Below are 19,627 nucleotides of genomic sequence, written 5' to 3'. Positions count from 1 at the left end.
TGATAGTTTGGACTCAGGCTTGAGCAACAAGACTTTGCTGTCTGCTGTATTCTCAAGTTGCCCTAGACAGATATAGTGTCCATCTTAAGCTTCATTTGGACACACCTGCCTTCTCAGTTATACAGGGATATTTTTGGTGGTGTTTAAACGAGGTCCTTGAAATTGCTTGAAGAAGGTCACTAGTAGGTTTCCACTATGTTTAAAGTGCCTAGGAGTTGGGATGCTAGAAATTGGAACCCTGATTTCTTTCTGGGCATCTCTACTTGAAGGTCCTAGAGAACCCTTAAATTCAAATCATCCCAAACTGAACACTAACCCCCCCCCCATCCAACAAACCTGCTCCTCACCCTTTGTTTCCATATTAATTGAAGGTTTCCCCAAAATAGGACTAAAAAATAAATAAAATAGGACTGTAAAAGAGGAAAGGAATTTTGGGGATCCACATTGCTTAGTAGGTAGACTACTTCTATCGGATTGTGGGGCTGAGTCCTTGAAACATGGTGAGTTAGCTGAGGGATCAGGTTTTTAGTATTACTAAGCTGAATTAACCATATTGGATAGAAGCAGCCACTGACCTCTCCATTCTTACCCCCCTCAAGTCAATTTTCAACCTAAGCATTGGGTTGATCAGAGCGAGCCTCCTGAATGATCTAAATGTTGGAGGCGACGTGGATGGAGCTCAGAAGGACCAGAGGCTAGCATAAGAGGTATTCCATCAGCTCCAGAATGTGGGAGGGACAGCTTATTTCTATGGTCAGACAGTGTGATGTTTCCAGTCGGGAAACTCTAATGTCCATCCTGAGCCTGGAGCTTTGCCTCACTGTGAGAGAATGAGAAGAGCCTCCCCCACCCGCCCCCTTTCCAAGCAGAGGGCAGATAGAGTCTGATTGTCCAGTGCATCCTAAAGATTCCAGGGAACTGTGTGCAATGGGGAAGCTGGATGCTGTGATGGGAAATTGGAATTCCAAACTATGACAGAGGATTTAAAGGTGGCCAGACAAACCTGGGCTAGAGTCTTGATTTTATGTTTTATTAACTGTAGGCGCTCCCTAGACAGGGAGGCCTGGGGATGCTCCAGCCCCTGCATGTAGAAGCCTTTTAGATGTGGGAATGCTACTGGACCACACATGAACCCAGCATGCACCAGCACTCACCTTCACTTCATTTCTCTTCTGTCTTCCAGCTCTTGTCCCTTCTCATCAACACCTTTCCACTTACCTGCTTTTTCCTTGCCATTTACAGAGTCAAATTTCTTTCCTATTCTAAACTTGTGCTTAGGTGGCTTCTTGTGCTTTGAGGAGTCAGTGGGTGGTGAAACCCTCCCAGATATGGAAACAGGAGGAGCAGTGCATTTTAGCAAGCCACAGCCAAGGGAGTTAATCTGCAGATGGGAAGCTCCACTTGGCTTATATGACCTTCTCAGATTGGATGTGGACATACAGTGATCTGCAAAAAAAAACTCTAAGGGGCTAGAAACACCTTATAGCCCCTAGAAGATGCACTCAGGAGGGCACAGAGTGAAGCCAAAAAGAGAAGCCAGTCTTTAGGCTTGTGGGAGAGAGGAGAGAAAGCAGCAGGGCAGGGGATGCCCCAGGGCTTCTGGACACAGAGATGGCTGCTCTAGTCATCTGTTCAGGGGCATCCCTTTATGGTGATTGCCAGCCGCAGGATCACACTACAACCCCTTCATGGTAATGCTGAGTTCCTCTATCTGTGCCTGATGGAGTCCTACATATTCCCCCCTCTGCCACTAGATTCAACCCATTAATTTCTACCTATGAAGCTTTTCTGCTTGCCCTGTTGGAGAAGGCCACTCCTCTTGAAGGCACTGAACTGACACCCTCTACCGTCTGCCCTGTTGCTTGCTCAGATATACAACCTGGCCATTTTTATATCCCCTTCTCTCCCCTCTTAGTACCCAGGACACACGTACTACCCCACAGTGCTGAGTCTGGTTATAGGCAATGGGGGCTGGGGCATTTTGTGCAATTCTGTACAAAGGATGACAGACGCAAGCCAGGCTAGCCTGTAGTAGGGGAGGCAACCTGAAGAAGGAAGCTGAAAAAGGTCGCTAGGGTGGGTCCGGGAAGGAGACTTGGTTCCAAAGCCTGCCTGGGTCACAAGTGTCTATGACCTCAAGCTGCTGAAAGTTCCTTCGCTCCAGTCAAGCCACTTAGCAGCACTTGTGACCTTAGGATGCTGTCACACTTGAGTCTGATGCCAAGCCTCTGAAACGGCCAGGCAGTGAGTAAGCACTCAGCATTTCAGCTTCTTGCCATCTCTCCTAATCAAGAGGAATTTTCCTCTTGGAATAAGGCAGAGATAATCAGGCTTCGGGGGTCTTGTGAGAATGATGCCTTAGGACACAGCTGCCTCATTCCCCATGCCAGCACATTCTGGAAAGGGATGGAAGATTCTTTGTGGGCCTTGAGGTGGACTGTGACCTTGGAGTCATGCTGAGTCACCGGCTGTAACCACTGAGACACAGTGGTGAAGATGATCTGCAGACTATATAGTACAAGAGGCTCCAGGAGTCTAACAGAGCTTAATGTAGATCAAGCTCAGAACAAGGTAGGGTGGAGGCACGGGACTCTGCATGCACATAAGGGGTTCTGCATGCACATAATGGGGCCTGTTAAATGAATTTCTGCTCCATATGATGCCACCTGGCAGTAACAGAGCTTTCTAGACAGAGTGGCAGCCATCATTCTGCTCCTTGCCCCAGAAGTCACCTGGCAGAGTGAAGATGGCAGTAAGATCTATTTGATGAGGTGCCTCTCGGCTTCACCCATAAAGCTGGGGTGGGCCACGTATGCCTTCTCACTTAGAAGATGCTGCGCTTTCTCTCTGCCAGCTTTGGCTTCACTTGGTGTAGCATAGCTACAGGAAAGGACCCTCAGAAGCATGAAAGCCTCAGACTCCAGCCTCTTGCCATCAGTAACTTTGTCCCTGCTCATTCCCCACCACCTGCTCCTGGGCAAGCTATTGCTGTTTGCATGGACCCTGGGTACCACCCTAAAGGTCTAGTCTCAAATAGGTTTTCTTTCTCTATCTAAGTAAAATATATACTTGCCCACACTACCAGTTCCAACTACACTGCACAGAACAGATGACATAAGATTTGGTCAGGGGCCTGGGTCTGTCACCCAGACAAACCATCCTCAAGTGAGGCCAGAGCACTGGAAAGGCGCCCTGGGACTAAGAGGAGGGTATCCACGGAAACAAAGCCAAAAGCTGCTCTGTACTGACAGGTTTCAAAATCAGATACAGACTCTACCCTTGCTCCCAGGACAGTGAACAGTTTGGCTCAGGGAAAACTGGGCAGCAGGCAAAGGAAGCTATGCAGTCTCTGGAGACAAAGATGGTCTAAGAATGGGCTTCCCCCGTAGGTGGGGATGCTGAAAATGCCAGGAAGGAAATGGGGAGGGAAAGTTCTGAGGCTTCCTTCCCAAACCCATCAAGAGAAAGGGTGGGCCTTTTTTGGAAAGCCAGAGACTGGGATCCCCATTTCTGCTATGTGTTTCTGGGTCCCCTTCCTCCCATCCATTTGCTTCCAAGAGCTTAAGGGGGAGAGGGTGGGGCCCAGCCCTCCCCCTGCCCACTCTAGCTGTCAATCTGCTGTCTGGAAAAAAGACTTGAAGCCTCCTGACAATTGTGGGCAACTCTCTCCTGCCCCGCCTCCCGCCCCTGCCCTGCCCTCTTCCCCTTTTCTCTCTGACAGGGCTCTTCTCTGATTGCTCTGAGGATTGCCTCTCCAACCCATTTTCTGATTCTCTCTCTCTCTCTCTCTCTCTCCCTCTCTCTCTCTCTCTCTCTCTCTCTCTCTCTCTCTCTCCCTCTCTCTCTCTCTCTCTCTCTCTCTCTCTCTCTCTCTCCCTCTCCTCTTCCTTCTTCTTCTCCTCCTCCTGCTGCTCCTTCTTTTTTTCCTCTTCCTCTGGTTTTGCTGCTGGTAAACTTGCGTGCCTTCAAAAAACTTCTAATGAGACAAACTTTGAATCTCCCAGCCAGGTCAAGATCATCCATCTGTCGTTAGGCTAACAGCATGTCGTGTGTGTGTGTGTGTGTGTGTGTGTGTGTGTGTGTGTGTGTGTGTTTGTGTGTGTGTATGCATGTATGTATATGGGGGTGTGTTTTGTTCTCTTTTGTTGGTTGATTGTTGGGTGGGTATCAGCAGCTCAGAGTTTCCTAAGATTTCTGGATTAAATGAAGGTCCAATGCTTTCCAGGAGATGGCTACCAAGTCATTGGTAGCTGTGAGCTACCCTAGGGCACCTGCTTAGCTTACCTTCTGGCACCAGGGTGCTCCTGGGGACAAAAGCCTTTCCCAAAGATTAGTGCTAGATCCAAGTTCAGCAAGAAGATCAAGGTCCATAATTAAATGTTCAGGGCAAGTTAAGTGCTCAAAACTTTGATGCTAAAAATATTATATTTAGCATGCAAATTATGCCCTGACAGTTCCCCAGAGCCTGAGCCCGTGGGTGCTATTACCCTGTTTGTCATTATTCCTGATTGTAAGGTGCCAAGAACATCCCTCTTTCACTGGGTTGATTTCTACTTCACTTTTAAGGAGTCAGCTTTCTGTTGTTGGGGCAGTGCCCGCCTAGGACCCTGAGAACCTGGAGCTGTGAATGAACCTGGGATTGAGAAGATGGACACCTGCTCAGGCCATTGTCGTCAGGCTTTGCCTGTCTCACACTGCCCATGCCAGAGACCAGACAAGGAACAGACAGCTAGGAGCAAACCTAACACCTCAGGGGCCACCTTTACCATGAAGCTCTCCCTGCCCTGGTGGCTAAGATTAGTCCTCAAGAGGAACCACGATCCAGGGAGCTGAGGTAGCTGGATTCCCTATTATTGTCACCTATATGCTATACCTAAATGTTAAGGGTAGTGTTGACAGTGTTCCAGGCCACCCAAGTGCCCGTGGGAATGACTCTTGTCAAGGTTTTATTGGTTTGGTGCATGTATGGTGATGTTACAGAGTTGGAGCCCAGACCCCTCCAAGCTGCAGCTTCCCCACCCTCACTCAGGGCCAGACCCAATGGTATCAGCAGCCCCAGCAGCCCCATCCACAGCCTCCTCTAAGGCAGAGGCACTGGCAGAGAAGAGACTTGGGGAGAGGGAAGATATCAACACCCCCCGCCCAAGAGCCCCAAGTTACCACCTCCAACTTCAGCTCCAACACTGGTCCAAGGCTCAACTTCCCAGGCTGTCCAGCATCTGCTGTGGGGAATGGCTATGTCCAATGTATGTCAAGAAGTGGCGGAGTGGATTGGAGGGTAGAGGGAAATCAGCTATTTTTCTCTTTACAGTCTCTCTTGGGGCCCTTGAGGATTAGAGTTGTTTTCCCCCGAAGGGTACAGAAACCCCATGGGATTCTATAACAGTGGAGAACATAGCAATACCCACTGCTATGGAAAGTAGGGATTCACACTAGAGTTGGGGTGGAAAACAGATTTTCAGCCTCAGTTTCTCTGGGGTCCGTGGAGCTACCTGGTGTTTATGTGTGTCTCCCGACACTAACGTCACCTGGAGGCCTTGGCATGTTCCCTGCTTTCCTATGTGGTCCCTGTAAAGTAAGAACTGTCCTTCTCTTCTACCACCTGATCCAACATAGGCAAGCAAGGGCCAGGCCAAGCCAACAATCAAGGTGTGCTCCGCTACTGAGCTAGCTTCCGTGCCTGAGAGGAAGGTCAAGGAAGGCTGCTGCTTCTTTGGTGCCAAGGAGACAGGATCTGCATGTGAAAGGGGCACTCTGTGAGCTGCTCTGAGCCATGGATCCAACCCCAGAGCTGGTAAGATACCAGTCTCCCTGGCCCTACCCTGGCAGGATAAGGGTGTGTGGGCAGAGAGGGGCACCGAGCCAAGCTAACACTGCAGAGCCTGCAGGGTCAAGAGAAGGCCGAGTCCATCTGGGCCTTTCTGCCCACAGCTTGCAGGGATGAGGTCTGGCCTGCCTAGGCAGGGAGGCGGCAAGCAGCTGCTGTGCAGGCAAGGGGCAGACTCAGCAGTGCAGGATCTTCATGAAGGCCTTGCGGAACTCAATGTTGAAGGTGGTATAGATGATGGGGTTCACGGCACTGTTGACATAGCCCAGCCATGTGAAGGCGCTGTAGAGGACTGGTGGGATGTTGCAGTCACAGTGTATATTCAGGATGTGCGTGATGAAGAAGGGCAGCCAGCAGATGATGAACACACCTGGGAAGAGGGCAAGGTCAGGCTGGCACTGGGTGAAGGAGAGACTGGACTAGGTGAGCCCCACTCCCCATCCACCCATCTACACTGCCACAGGCTTCCTTGGGGCACTAAGACCGCTAACTGCTGGTGGTCTCCCCAGAGTTGTGGCAAAAGGAGCTCTGGTCTCTGATCTGAATATCTTTCGTTTAGCACACATCTGTGGGGAAGGATCCCTGCATTGCCCTCAGCCTCATTTTTTTTCTCATTGGCTCAAAGGACATGACATCCACTTGCTTAAAAACGAATGGAAAATGTTAACTGTCTGACTCTAGTAGGTCTCTGCAAATAGGCACACCAACATTCCCAGTCATCATTGTGGGCAATGCTATCCTCAAGCTGATGACATTGGACAGAATTTGTTCTCAGCAGTGTGGGACATAAAATTTAGCAAAAGAGAAGTTTTCATGGTGGCTCCTTGAATTCAATGGGAAACTATTTTTATGTTGACTCCATAATGTCCCCAAGACCACTTTGCTCTTGACTGACACAGTTGACATCTGATTCCCATCTGACTAGACTCCTCAAATGTCAAGGCTCTTGCTCCAGCTTTTCCTAAGACTGCTCAGTTTTGGTAGGCATAGCCTTTGTCTGTCCTACCTGGAGATCATGCACTCTTATAAAGGCAGGCTTCAAGATCACTTGCTCCAGTTGGACATTCAGTGTGTAGCTACAGAGGATGTTTTAGGACAGAGCAGCATCTTGGAGTATCAAGTGCAGAACTAGTGGACTGTCACATGGAACTGGCTCCAAACCCATCCTGCCACACCCTAGATATGTATTGGAAAATAATCCCTTACCTCTCTTGGGCCTGTGCTTCTGAACAGGGGGGCATCAGAGCCTACCTACTCATAGCACAGGTTTTCCATCAGATAGGGTCCCAGTGTCATGAGAATGGAGAACTCACACCCTGCCCTCCTTTCCCAACTGCCTAGATCAGTCTACTTCCTAGATTGTGTCCTTCATTACATAATTGTCTAAAAGTTAAAAAAAATAATTGCACTTTAGTGTGTGTGTGTGTGTGTGTGTGTGTGTGTGTGTGTGTGTGAGAGAGAGAGAGAGAGAGAGAGAGAGAGAGAGAGAGAGAGAGAGAGAGAAGCCACATGGAAATCAAAGGACCGCTTGTGGGAAATTGGGACTGAGGGGTTGAACTCAGGTTGTCAGGTTTGGCGGTGGCAAGTGCTTTTACCAGCTGAGCCATCTCTCCAGCCCATAGAACTTTATTCAAAAGTCTTGCCTAGCAAATCTGTAGCCACCTCTCAAATACCTATCTGATTTTTCACAAGGGGACTATATTTCATATAGGAACTTGGTTGAGTGAAAAATGCATATTTTCCAATTCCTCGGCAATAGTAGTAGTAGTAACAAAATGTATAAGAACTCTCATATGTGATGCTTTCCTCACCCTGTGCTATCCTGACTATGATAACCACCCTGAGAGGCAACTTACTCTACATATAGGAGAGCAGAAGGAGAAGGCACATACCTAGAACACAGGCTATGGTTTCTTAACCAGAGACTAGTAAAGCCCAGACACTGAGTCAAACTGCCTTAGTTATGCCTTAGTTAACTACACAAATCCTGATTTGCCCTTCTGTACAGCAGACACAACAGGAGATTCTACTAAATGTTGACTGTATGTATGGAATGTGGCCTGTTACTGCAGAAATATCCAACCCATGACCTTCAAACTATGGTCAACAAGGCAGAGTCTAGGACCTGCTGGGATGTTGCCAGGGCTGGGCACGGCAGGGCTGTGGCCATCACCCAGAGCTTACTCACCAAGAACAATGGCAAGCATCTGAGTGGCTTTCTTCTCCTTCTGCTGGGAGAGCTTCCTGCGGCTCATCGTCTTAAGGGAGGTCCGGGTTTTGCCATTGGGCATGGTCTGGATCTCAAAGAACTTGGCAATCCTGGGATTGACAATCTTGGCATGCCCATTCTTTTCTGGTTTGGCAGGACTGTCAGGGTTGCTATGTAGACCGTGGTGGGATGGATCGGGGAGAGTGAGCTGGTGGTGACTGGGAGGGATGGGGCTATACCGGGTCCTCTCTGGGGGGCTGGTGCTTGACAGCATCTCCATTTCCAGCTCCTGAGCTCGGCGGGCAGCATCCTGAAGCAGAGAGAGAGAACTTAGGATGAAATTCCTGGGCAGAAGCCACCAAGCCTCCTCGGTCCTCCTGCCCCTCTGCACACTCTTGCAAACAGCATGGCTTCTCTGCCAGGAACACAAAGAGAGCCATCACTGGGAGGCAGGGACCATCTGAATACAGCACTCAAACTCACGGCAGTTACTCCTGGACCACTGCCCAGAGCAATCTGTGAAGCCTCAATACCCTAGAAATGCTTGGATGCTAGCACCCATCCACTTCTCTTTAAATAACCTGAGTGACACTTCCTGAGTGCTAAGGGCCGGACACCAATTCAGCTGCTAAGATAAACCCTGACTGAAGTTCAGTCTTGCTTCACCTTCAAGAACTTAATTCTAACTACATAAAAATCATGTTCTCCATCCTCCCTGCCAGGCTGGAGTACAGGCACCTGCACCACCAAGGATATGTGGGCTGACTAGCTTGGTTCCGAAGCATAGAGCTGATCTGGAAGTGCCATATGGTCTTCCTTGGTAGGCTGACCCAGAAGCTCCAACATGGATCCACACATAGCTTCCCAGTTCCTCTTTAGACTCCACTGTCCCAGACCTTTTGTGATCTAGGATCAGCCTCTGAAATACAGTCTATATGCCCAGATGGTGAAAAATGGGCTGCTGCCTTGAATATAACTTGAGATCTGTTTTAGTACCTATATTACACATAGTTCATTAGAGTCCTGTCCTTGGAATCCAGCCAATTGTAGGGACCTTGCCTATCTAAGAGACATATTGCTGGATTTTATGTATCCCAACTTAGCTGGGGGATGAAATGCCTGCTTCTTGAACTCTGGTTGTAACTAGCACCATGGAGAGCTCAAGTATGCTATAAGTCTGCATTTATAGGTTCTATGTTCACAATATGCTTCTTGTCTACCCCGGCTGCTCTGCTCTGTCCCCACCCTACAGCTGGCCACCAGCTCCCAGCCTCAGAAGCTGCCTATCTAGAAGGTGGTGCATGCTGAATGGAAAAACTTGGATGTGGATTTCGAAGTCACACAGATCTTGGCTCCAATATGCACTCTTTCACTAACTGTTTAGACTTGGGTGAGCTACCTGTACTCTGAGCCTTGGCTACCTCTGCTGTGAGCTGAAGACCAGTAAGAATTACTCCCCAGGGTTACCTGAGGATTTGATGTGATATCAGGAAGCATGGAGGTGTTTGAGGAGTGGAACTAGCCTGTATAGTCACTTTTGCTAGGTTTTATGAGTAGATTATTTCCCCAACAAGCTTCAACATATCTGTGCCCTGCAGAATTAAGGCATCTCTCTCTACTCAGAAGTGTACAATGTAAATGTGCTCTCAGCTGAAGCAAAGTAGGGGTGCCAGGAGACACTTCTCCCTTAAAATAGCTGAGATTCTAGGATCAGGGATGGTGGGCTCCATTGGTGGGGGTAGGCAGAAAGATGGCATTGTGTCCCTGACCTGAACACTTACCATTCTCCGCCTGTTCACTGGGAAACTCCCATTAGACTTCATGATAACGGTGCAGAGTTTCATGTCCTCAGGGTGGGTACAGTTGCCCTGTGGAGTGAGCCAGCACATGGGTCACACAAGACAGTGGAGAGCAGAAGTGGTAAGGGAATAGAAACCCAAGACAAAGGAGTCCATGGAGAACTCAGACTCTCGTCAGGGGCTCAGCAACTAGAGGAGTGTGGGCCACAGAAGACAGTCGGGCAAGAGGGAAGGCTGGTACACTGATGAGAAGAGGCAGGCAAGGTGAGAGGCAAAAGGAGCTTGTTCTTTGTGGAGGACCTACTCAAGATCATGCTAGGCACATGCTCACATCCTTTCTCACATCAAATCTTCAGGAAAACCCTGTGAATTGCACATGACTCCCACTTAACAGAAGAGGAAACCAAGGCTCATAGAAGCTAACCAACATGCCTAAGGACACACAATTTTAAAAAGGTGAAAGGACCAGGATTTGAACCTGATGTATCTAACCCATAAGTTCTTGATATTTCCATACCCACTTACTGCCTTCATTGTAGAATGTTGAGTGAAAGAGAGAGATTTTATGATAAAAAAAAAAAAAGCAGAGGAAAAAGTGGGGGAAGAGGAGGCAGGGGTGTACATGGAGGGTAGAGCTGAGCATAGCAGGTACAAAGAATGGTATAGAGAAGATGGAAGAAGGGGGAAGGAAACATGGAGGCCATAATGAGAAAGGCAGAACTACCTGAGAAAGAATAGAGAAACTAAGGATCAGATCAAGTAAGAATTGCTTCATACAGCCACAAAGATCTTCACATGGCGAATCCTACTTAGCTCCCACCAGGGACCATAGTCCCATTGTAAAAATTCTGTCACTCCACTGAGGTCTACACCCTCATCTCACCCCAGGAAACTATTCCAGCCTAGACTTCCACCTTACTGTAATGTTCCAGGCCCGACCCATGTGTAATATTAGCTCTCTTGATAATGCTTAGGTAGAGACCCATGTTGGGGCTGAGGTTGGAGACCTTGAGTGGTGTCTTCAGGTTGGCTCTGAAAGCTCGGCTGCTACGCTTGGTGTTGACCCGCTTCCGACGCTTGCGGAGAACGATGTAGATTTTGATATAGACCAGCAGGGTGACGATGAAGGGCACGTAGAACGAGACGATGGAGGAGTAGACCACGAAGGCAGGGTTGGCAATGATACACTCATTCTGGTCTAGGGGAATAGAGAAACTCAGATGGGCAACGTGTCATCAGGCCCACCAGGCTATAGCAGCACCAGAAGATACTTATCTTCTTGTTGGGAAACAGAAGCAATCATATAGATTATGTACCGAATGTTGCCTGGAAATGGTAGATGCAAATCAATGCTCAGTTAAAAAAAAAATCAAAGTATAAAATCCCCAACTGTTGATCAAGAAATAAACCTGGGACTGACTGCTTCCAAGTTTCTCATTCCTCTTCTCTAATTACTTGCTCATTAATTTTGCCATTTCTACGCACAGAGGGAAGCCATGATTCAGAGGGTATGACCCAATAAAATGTATTTTCAAAAAAGAAATCCATTACTTTAGTTTTTCAAGAGAAGAGGCTCTGCTATTCCATAATTTTGGCAACAGAATAACTTCACCCACTTATTTAACTAACTCACCTGTGTTCTATTGTTTAATGTTCACCTACAGTTCCTTCCAGGTAGACCAGATGTCTGTAGATATCAAATTCATTCTGAATTAATTTAAATATAATTAGCTTTCTTCATACTTCTGAGAATTCCTATGGTATCTTTATTCTGAATTATATACTTCCTGGACTTTTATGTAGCCTATGCTCTAGAGAAGTACCCATATAGCTCTTGTCTCTTTGCTGAGAAGCAGATCCATACTGTAAGTATTCTATTCGTCTTCTGTTTGAGTTGCTCTTTACACTGCCTCCTACAAGAAGGGGCTTGAGGTTGGCTCACCTCCTACTTGTTTCTAGTTTTCTTGCTCCAGGTAGAATGGGACCATGGATCAACTGACCCACTGGGTTGCAACCTCATCCCCTAAGTACCAGTATCAGATGTAAATGAAATAACCTACATGAGCACATACACACATGTGCAGTTTGTAAAGCTGTCTGTATTACACCAACACATTAAATTAGATTGAAAAATGACCAAATCTTCTCTTTAGACATTTTCCCTTCTCCACATCCAGTCCCAATGTGCCTGGTGGCACTCTTTTTTTCTCCTGCCCAATCTGGAACAACTCTAAGTTGGATTGGATCTGTGTGATGCCTCCAGCCTCCTTAGAGTTAGGAATGAGCAACCACCCATATCTGTATAAAAGACTCAGCTATTCATTGTCCTAAACAAACCAGAGAGATAGAGTCATCTGAGCCCCAGGCAATGGCCAGACTTGCCTGTGTTGTTGAGTCCAAAGAGCAGTGGGCAAGAGATGGTGAAGGACAGGACCCAGACAATGGCGATCATGACAGTAACTCGGCGCTTGGAGCTGTAGCGTGTGTTATACAACATAGGCATGGCCACAGCTGTGTACCTGCAAAGGCAAGGATACTAAGTCTGGGTTGCTGGCCATCAGAGCCCTCACTCTACAACATGCACCACAGATGCTCTGTCTGCCTGGCTCTATGAAGCCTGCCTAAGACCTTCCCCCTTGTCCTCACATTCAAACACTTAATGAGCAGCAGATACTCTGTAGTCCTAGGCAATTCACTACTTAACTTCCTCCACCTGGATTGTAGACTTCCTGATAGCTGTTTGCACATCTGAAACCATCCTTACTACACTAGATTGCAGAAGGCTGAAGAATATGTTGACAATTGGTAGTTTTGTCCCTCAGAGCAAGGCTGTAGCCTCATTTAGCAATAATTGAGGTTGGCTCTGATAATAGTGGCATTATTAATCCCCCCTCACATTCCTCTACCAAACACTCATTCCTCACTCAACAACATCTCATCCTCCAACAGTCCTGTGAGAGGGAAATGCAGGTTCTCTGGAAGCCTCACAACATGTTATGTGTGTGTGTGAAAGATTCTAAGAGTACAGCTGAGTAAAGTGGACATGGCTTGGGCCCCCTTGACCAGATGTCTGGACCCAAATTCCTAACTCAACACTGTAGCTTAAGGGACAGTGAAAATGAACCATGGGGGTCAAATAATTTCTACAATCTTCCCATGGGCATATAAATAGGGAGCAACAGGCTTTGGGCTCTAGTCAGAACCAACTCTTTCATATAAGGTATGAGCTAGGTAGTCTGCACTATTTAGTCAAATGCCACATCTCACACACACACACACACACACACACACACACACACACATACACACAGAGGTTCACATACACACAGCCAGTCACTACAAAGCCTGATGCTGAGAAGAGGTAAGGCACTGAGCAAGAATGACCAAGTTCATCTCACCCAACATGGATGTCCTCACCTGTCGATGCTGATGGCACACAGGTTCAAGATGCTTGCTGTGCACATCATGACATCCAGAGTGACAAAGATGTCACAGTGAATCCTGCTGAATTTCCACTCACCCACCACCTGGAGATAAAACAATGTCATAAGTGGAAAGCATGGTTGTGGAGATTATTTACCCAGGGCTCAATTCTACCAAGAGAGCCATGTCCATGAGGTATGGAAACAACCTCGGAGGACAAACCAAGTACATGTGTCAGCCACATTTCTCCTCTCTGTAACAAAACACGTGACAAAAATCAATGCAATGACGGGATTATTTTGGCTCACAGCTGTAGGACACTGTCCAGGATGGTGGAAAGTCGTGGTGGTCGAAGCGTGAGGCATCTGGTCACATGGAGTCATCAGTCAGGAAACAAAGAAAGACGGGTTCATCTTGAGTTTATTTATTTGTTTTTTTTATTCACCCTATGTCTTCAACAGCATGGAATAGCAAAGCCCACATATAGAGTAGCTCTTCCCACTTCAGGTAAACTGAATATTGGAAAGCCCCTCACAGACAAGCCCAGAGGTTTGTCTCCTAGGTAGTTCAGGATCCTGTCAGGTTGACTCCCTATGATCCATCATAGAGACGTTACAGGTCTCTATGAGTAGCAGTGGGGAGCAAGTAGATCCTATGAGGACTTGGGGCCAGTACCCCTTGCCTCATGTAGATCTACTTTTGTGGCAAGAACTTTGTGTTAGGAGAAAGATGACTCACCTCACCTGAGTGCCTCAACTTTGAGCCTTAATCTGTAAAGCCGCTGGGTGAGGATCTCGGCAAGTTTTCCAAAATTCTGGTTTTATCTACTTAACACCTATTCACCACATAGGCAACCTTAGTTGCTATACTTTCTGATGCTGATTTTTAGCAAGAGGGGGAAGGCAACTTACAGAGCTAGGGTGATGTTATCCCTCCCAGGGCTCCCTAAATTTGCAAGTCTGGTGTGCCCCAACCATATAGTAAATCTCTAGATTCTACTCACAGGAGAGAGGAGTGAAAAATGCCCACCGATGGACTAAAGCAGGAAAGCATACACTGTGTGCTCTAGCTCAGGAGGGTCCCATACTAACTGTCATATCGATCCTCACCAACACTGCCCTCTCTTCCCATCTCAGAAACAAAACCAAATATTTCCAAAGCCCAACAAGTTCCATGAGGGGCAATACAGTTGCCTCTGCCAGCCATGGCTAAAGCAAGTGTTTTCCTCTATACATCTTCTGGGGGTTCATGAGTGTCTGTTCCTGGACTGTGGGAATTGAAGACCGTAAAGCATGAGCAGGTCTTCCAAGACACAGAATTTATTTTCAAGGCACCACTGGGCAGAGCACTAGGCCCATCTGGCTCACGGCTTAGGTATCCCTCCTGGGACTGGGGTCTGGAAGCTGCCTTCGTGTTCCTGAGGATCCAGCTCTGAAATACCAAGGACCTCTTCCTCGTCTTCCCTGCACTGCTTCTCTTCCACCTTGAAAAGTAATTAGGAACAGCAAGGACTCCTTGCCACAAGCCCTCTCAATGTTTCCTGCCTGGATGCAGGGTCCCAATCTCCTGTGGAGCTCTATCCCTGCTGCCTCAAGCAGACTGCGTTGTTTAATCTTTCATCAGTTTTTTTCATCCAGGGCACCAAAATTCCCCAGGCCCCAGGCCCAGGGGGAGGATAGGATGCTGTTCAGTCAGTGCTGAGTAAGTAACAGATGATTCAGAAACATCTTTGCACTTCTACAAAATGCTCACAGTGACTCTCACTATGAAGGATGTGAGACCTGGAAGACCCCAGGAAGGCAGGAGCTCCCTCTCTGTCCTCTCTCAGGAATGCCTCCCTTAGATATCCAAGTGGAAATGGGTGGAGCCAAGAAAGGCTTTCTCCACTTTGACTCTTGAAGCTTTCCTCTACACCTCTGAAACAATGGCAGAAAATGATGAAAAAGACATCTTCTTGAAGGACTGAGGGTCCCAGAGATCCCAGTACAGTTGCTGTAGGGATGTGTCCTATCCTGCAGTCTAATGAGGACTTGGGGGCTGGAGGCTACCAGACCCCATATCCATAACCCTGAACAGAACATCTTTCTTTCTGGAAAAGGGGTGCCTCTTTGCCTGTGCATGAAGAGGGAAAAGAAGGGGAGGAAGGGGAATCATCCCTAAGTCAAGAGATACTGGATATCTGTCACTGTTTCTTCTTTATCAGCCTTGTCATATAATATGAGCCATGGACCATTCTGAGTGTTTGTATAGTGACTCAATGGATTTTTGAACTTATAAGCAGAAAGCCAAGGCACACAAGGTCATTTGTGATCCTATTTCCTCCATCATTGTTCTGTGATAGCTTGAGGCATAGGGCCCTTTTTTTGAAGGAACCATGAGCTGACCAAGCCTGAAAATCAAGTGATTCTTCAAGGAGAGTTCTGCATATAGCTCAGAGGATGGACAGAGTCGAGGGTCCTCACAAACAAGAGGGTTGTGGAGGAACTGCAGTGGGGGCCCGTTGTGGTGAGTTTCAGTTGTCAATCTGATGGATTTTAGAGTCACCTGCAAAGAGTCCCACTGAGAACTGGGCAGGCCTGTGTCAGTGTCTGAGAGGATTTTGGTGGTTGTTGTTAATGGTTTGTTTGATTTGTTTTTTGATGGGTTAATTGAGGTAGGAAGACCTACCATGAGTGTGAGTGGCTCTATTTCATGGGCATGGCTCTGGACTGTATAAGAGTAGAGAGAACAAGCTGAGCATTGAGCACACACACATTTATTTCTATCTGCCTTTGACTATGGACGAGATGTGACCAGCTGCTTCAAAGTTCCTGCCTTCACTTGTCTAAACAATCTGTAATTTGGAATTGTGAGCCAAAATAAACCATTTCTGCCCTAAATTGCTTTTTGTCAGAGTATTTTTTAAATCACAGCAACAGAAACAAAATGACAACAATCTTTAATAACTAATCAACTTCCTATGTACCCAGGCTTGAGGCTGCCTTTTGCACTGGACAGGCTACCCCAGGCTCCTAGGCAGAGAAAGCAATAGCACCTCACTTGTGCCTCTTAAATTCCCCAGTTCCCCATATCTACATGCTAGACCTGAAGAGTTTCCCCAAGGAGAAGGGCTCCAAACTGGGACTTCCCCCCAAAACAGCTTTTCCCTTTCCTGTATGGCTTGGATCAGGACGGACTCTGTTCAAAGCCTCTGATTCCTGTTCTAGGAACTAAGCAGAGGAGGGTCAGCTCTCTGAGTTTCTCCATCAGTGTCTGCAATGTATCCACCACAGGGCCTTCAGCAGGGGCTGCCTACCCTCCTGCTTGAGATGACAAGCAGGTTCTGTCTTGCAAGACTGCATCATCCTCCCTGGGAAAGGGCTACAGCATGGGCTGCCCATTGCTGCCTCTACCAAGATGTAGGCACTAGAATACACTGGAAAGGGGAAAGAAGGACAACATAGAATAGCAGCCCTTGTTTCTGAAATGGGGAGAGAGCAACAGGAGTTTCAGGCCTTGGAGCACAGGCATTGTCCCCTCCTTAGGGATTCTCACCATTTAGCCCTGCTTCTAGTATAATCTTCTGAAACAATTCCAGGGCAAGGCAGAATTCCAGCTTGGACCTTTTTTTTGCAATGTGAGTAGAGAAGACATACATTTTCTCTGACCAGCTGGTCCATCATCTGCCAGATGGTGACAGTGCCAGGTCTGTCCCCAGAGCTGCTGTGAGGATCATATAGGAAGATTCTGTGTACAGAATACTTACCATGGGCCCTGCACTTAGGCAGCACACTGTGAAGCACACAGTCATGATTATGATCACTGTCTGCTCCATAAAGAGAGAAACTGAGTCCAGAGATGAGGGAGAGACCACTTGAGAGAACAGGCAGAAACTGCTGGTGGCTTAAGAATCCAAACTCCAGTCTAAGGTTCTTGAGGAAGGCAGGGCCCAAGACCTACCTCCAGATAGACGACCCAGGGCATAACCAGTGTGGCCACCAGAAGATCGGCCACAGCGAGGCTGACTATCAGGTAGTTGGTGGTGGTCTGCAAAGCCTTCTCTCTGGATACAGCCATGCACACCAGCACATTGCCAAAGACGATGATAAAGATGAGGAGGGTGAGCAGCATGGCATAGTAGTTGTAGTGGGGCCTGTCTGGCTTCCCTTCGGACCCATTGAAGGGCCGGCTCCAGTTCTGCCTCTCCAGATCATCATCGTACCAGGACAGGTTCAGTGGATCCATTGGGGCAGTGGGGCCACTGGGTGGCACGGCTCTGGCCGGGAGAAATGAATACAAGGAGTGAGCAGGAGTGTTTTCAAGGCATGCTTCCTCCTAAAGAGGATTCCCTGCAGAAAAACCAAGAGCTAGCAGAGCTGAGAATTCCCCAAACTATGTTTTTTTTATTCCTGGTTCTAGCGATCTTATAATGTTAGGACAAGCTTCTGTTCTTCTAGCAGATGGTTTAATAAATGAAAGTTACATTTTTCAAGTGTAATAACATAAGTTTCAAAAGAGCTAACTCATCCATTCTTTCATTTGCTCAACACACTCACATGCACAGTTAGTTAGGAGTTCCAGAGTCTTGTGGTAGAAACAGAAATGAGCATTCATTAATTCTTGATGCTTTAACATTTATTAATCACTTTACATGTGGCTAAAAAACACAGGCAAACAAAATATCCATGGTTTTGTATCTTACATTCTAGAAGAAATAATAGCTATTGTGCTCAGCATCACACATCTGTAATTCCAGTTGCTCCAAATGCTGACGCACAGGGAGAGAAAATTCAAGGCTAGCCTGAGCTACAGAGTGAACTCAAAGTCAGCTTGGCAACTTAGTCAAACGCTGTCTCAAAACCAAAAAAAAAATAAAAACTAAACTAAAAAGAGAGGTTTTGGTATATTTCAGTTGTATAGTATGCTTGCCTAGTATACAGAAGGCCCTGTGTCCTATCTTAGGTAATAGAAAGAATGAAAGCAATAGCCAATTAATCAAGCAATTAACCTTTTGATAGTAGGGATTAGGAAATGAATTGGGCAGAGAAATACACACCCTAGTTTATGTAATCAAGCAAGACTTTCTGATGGAAGTGACATTCAACTGAAACTGGAGATATATAGGGATTAGACATGTAGAGAGCTGGCGATTATGGGAAGGGTCCAGCCAGTAAGCAGCAAGGCCTATAATAGAGATTTGAGAGAGCAGATTCCTAGAGGGTCTTGGCATGATTTGAATCAAAGCAGCAGTACAGGTTATATCACAGGGAGCAAAAGTTAGCATCTATTGAACCCTGCGACACATTTAGATCTGCCTCACAGAATGATGAATCTGAGGATAGTACATGGTGAGCACATAGTGACTGGAGAGGCCCACAGCAGAAATGGGACACCTGAAGGAAGCCATTACAGAAATCTAAGCAAGAAATGATGAGGTTGCATGGAACCCTGAGGTGAAGTAGGAAGAGCCTGTTGAGAAACTAAATGTTGGAAGATGTTTCATCCAAGGAGAACATAGCATAGTCCCAACAGCATATGATTCTGTTCAGCTAAAAAGCGAGGGTGTGGCAATGAAGCTGAGGAAAACTTAACCAGAGGAACCTTCATAGGCCAAAATGACTGGGTCTTGTCAGCTTGGGAACCCATGAAAATCTAGGAGTAAAAGAATGATGCCATTCAGGTTGGAAAGAAGGCTCAATGGTTAACAGCACTGGCTGCTCTTCCAGTGGTCCTGAGTTCAATTCCCAGAAACCACATGATAGCTCACAACATCTGTAATGTGAACTGATGCCCCTTTTAGTGTGTCAGTGACAGTGTACTTATATACATTAGATAGGTAAAATAGATTAGATAGGTGAGATAGATTAGACAGATTAGATAGATAGATAGATAGATAGATAGATAGATAGATAGATAGATAGATAGATAGATAGATAGATTTTTTAAAATAAAGAATGATCCCTCTGGAAAGTTCACTGGTTGCTTAGGGTGGATAAGAGCCTTGAGCAGAATGAGGTGACTGTAACTCAGGTAAGAGAGGTCTGTCACTAGTTGGAATTAGTGGAAGTTGACATAGACCTTAGAAGTCGGTGTCACAGAGCCTGGTGGTTACATAGATGGGAACGGGAGAAGGAAGGAGGCTACAATGGGAAAGAAAGCCCTATGGCAGCTTATGAATTTCCCTAGGGCTCTGAGAGATGCCCAGAGAAGATGGGGAAGGGGTGCTTAGGAGCAGACTTGGGAGGCATCAGGCTTGGCTTGGCTTGTGAAAACAATGCACACATGATGTGGTCTCAGCACTGCTAACACAGGTGCTCCTATCTCACGGGATGCAATGAAATTTATTGGCATTCCAAGGCACACAAAGCACGGTGACCTCCAGGGGCTCTG

At 47.0% G+C, this 19,627-nt stretch overlaps 1 protein-coding gene and 1 long non-coding RNA gene across 6 annotated transcripts in view; one reads left to right on the top strand and one right to left on the bottom strand.

Annotated features, from left to right (window-relative positions):
• Positions 1–2,181: 2,181 nt before the first annotated feature.
• Gm46111 (predicted gene, 46111) lies at positions 2,182–8,690 on the top strand. 4 transcript variants are annotated; one of them, NR_168535.1, is made up of 4 exons: positions 2,182–2,244; positions 4,567–4,834; positions 5,617–5,794; positions 8,323–8,690. It is a non-coding gene; the product is annotated as a predicted gene, 46111 (long non-coding RNA). The 4 variants fall into 4 exon arrangements; NR_168534.1 differs by lacking the exon at positions 2,182–2,244 and adding an exon at positions 2,248–2,571 and having other exon boundaries at positions 4,593–4,834; NR_168533.1 differs by lacking the exon at positions 2,182–2,244 and adding an exon at positions 2,248–2,571.
• Positions 4,921–19,627, bottom strand: part of Drd2 (dopamine receptor D2) — a 67,818-nt gene continuing 53,111 nt past the window's right edge. The window contains exons 2-8 of one of the 2 annotated variants that reach the window (NM_010077.3): positions 17,198–17,513; positions 13,253–13,362; positions 12,218–12,354; positions 10,843–11,033; positions 9,818–9,904; positions 8,016–8,346; positions 4,930–6,197 (exon numbers count right to left, since the gene is read on the bottom strand). In NM_010077.3, coding sequence (NP_034207.2) covers positions 6,004–6,197; positions 8,016–8,346; positions 9,818–9,904; positions 10,843–11,033; positions 12,218–12,354; positions 13,253–13,362; positions 17,198–17,482 — 1,335 coding nt within the window. In that variant the 5' untranslated portion in view covers positions 17,483–17,513 and the 3' untranslated portion in view covers positions 4,930–6,003. Of the gene's footprint in view, positions 6,198–8,015; positions 8,347–9,817; positions 9,905–10,842; positions 11,034–12,217; positions 12,355–13,252; positions 13,363–17,197; positions 17,514–19,627 lie in introns of both variants that reach the window. The other variant, XM_006509996.4, reaches the window with a different exon arrangement.

The sequence above is a fragment of the Mus musculus genome, chromosome 9, assembly GCF_000001635.26.
Source record: "Mus musculus strain C57BL/6J chromosome 9, GRCm38.p6 C57BL/6J".
NCBI classification, from domain to species: Eukaryota; Metazoa; Chordata; class Mammalia; order Rodentia; family Muridae; genus Mus; species Mus musculus.
Note: the sequence above shows the minus strand (reverse complement) of the source record. Positions and strands in the feature narration are given on the sequence as shown.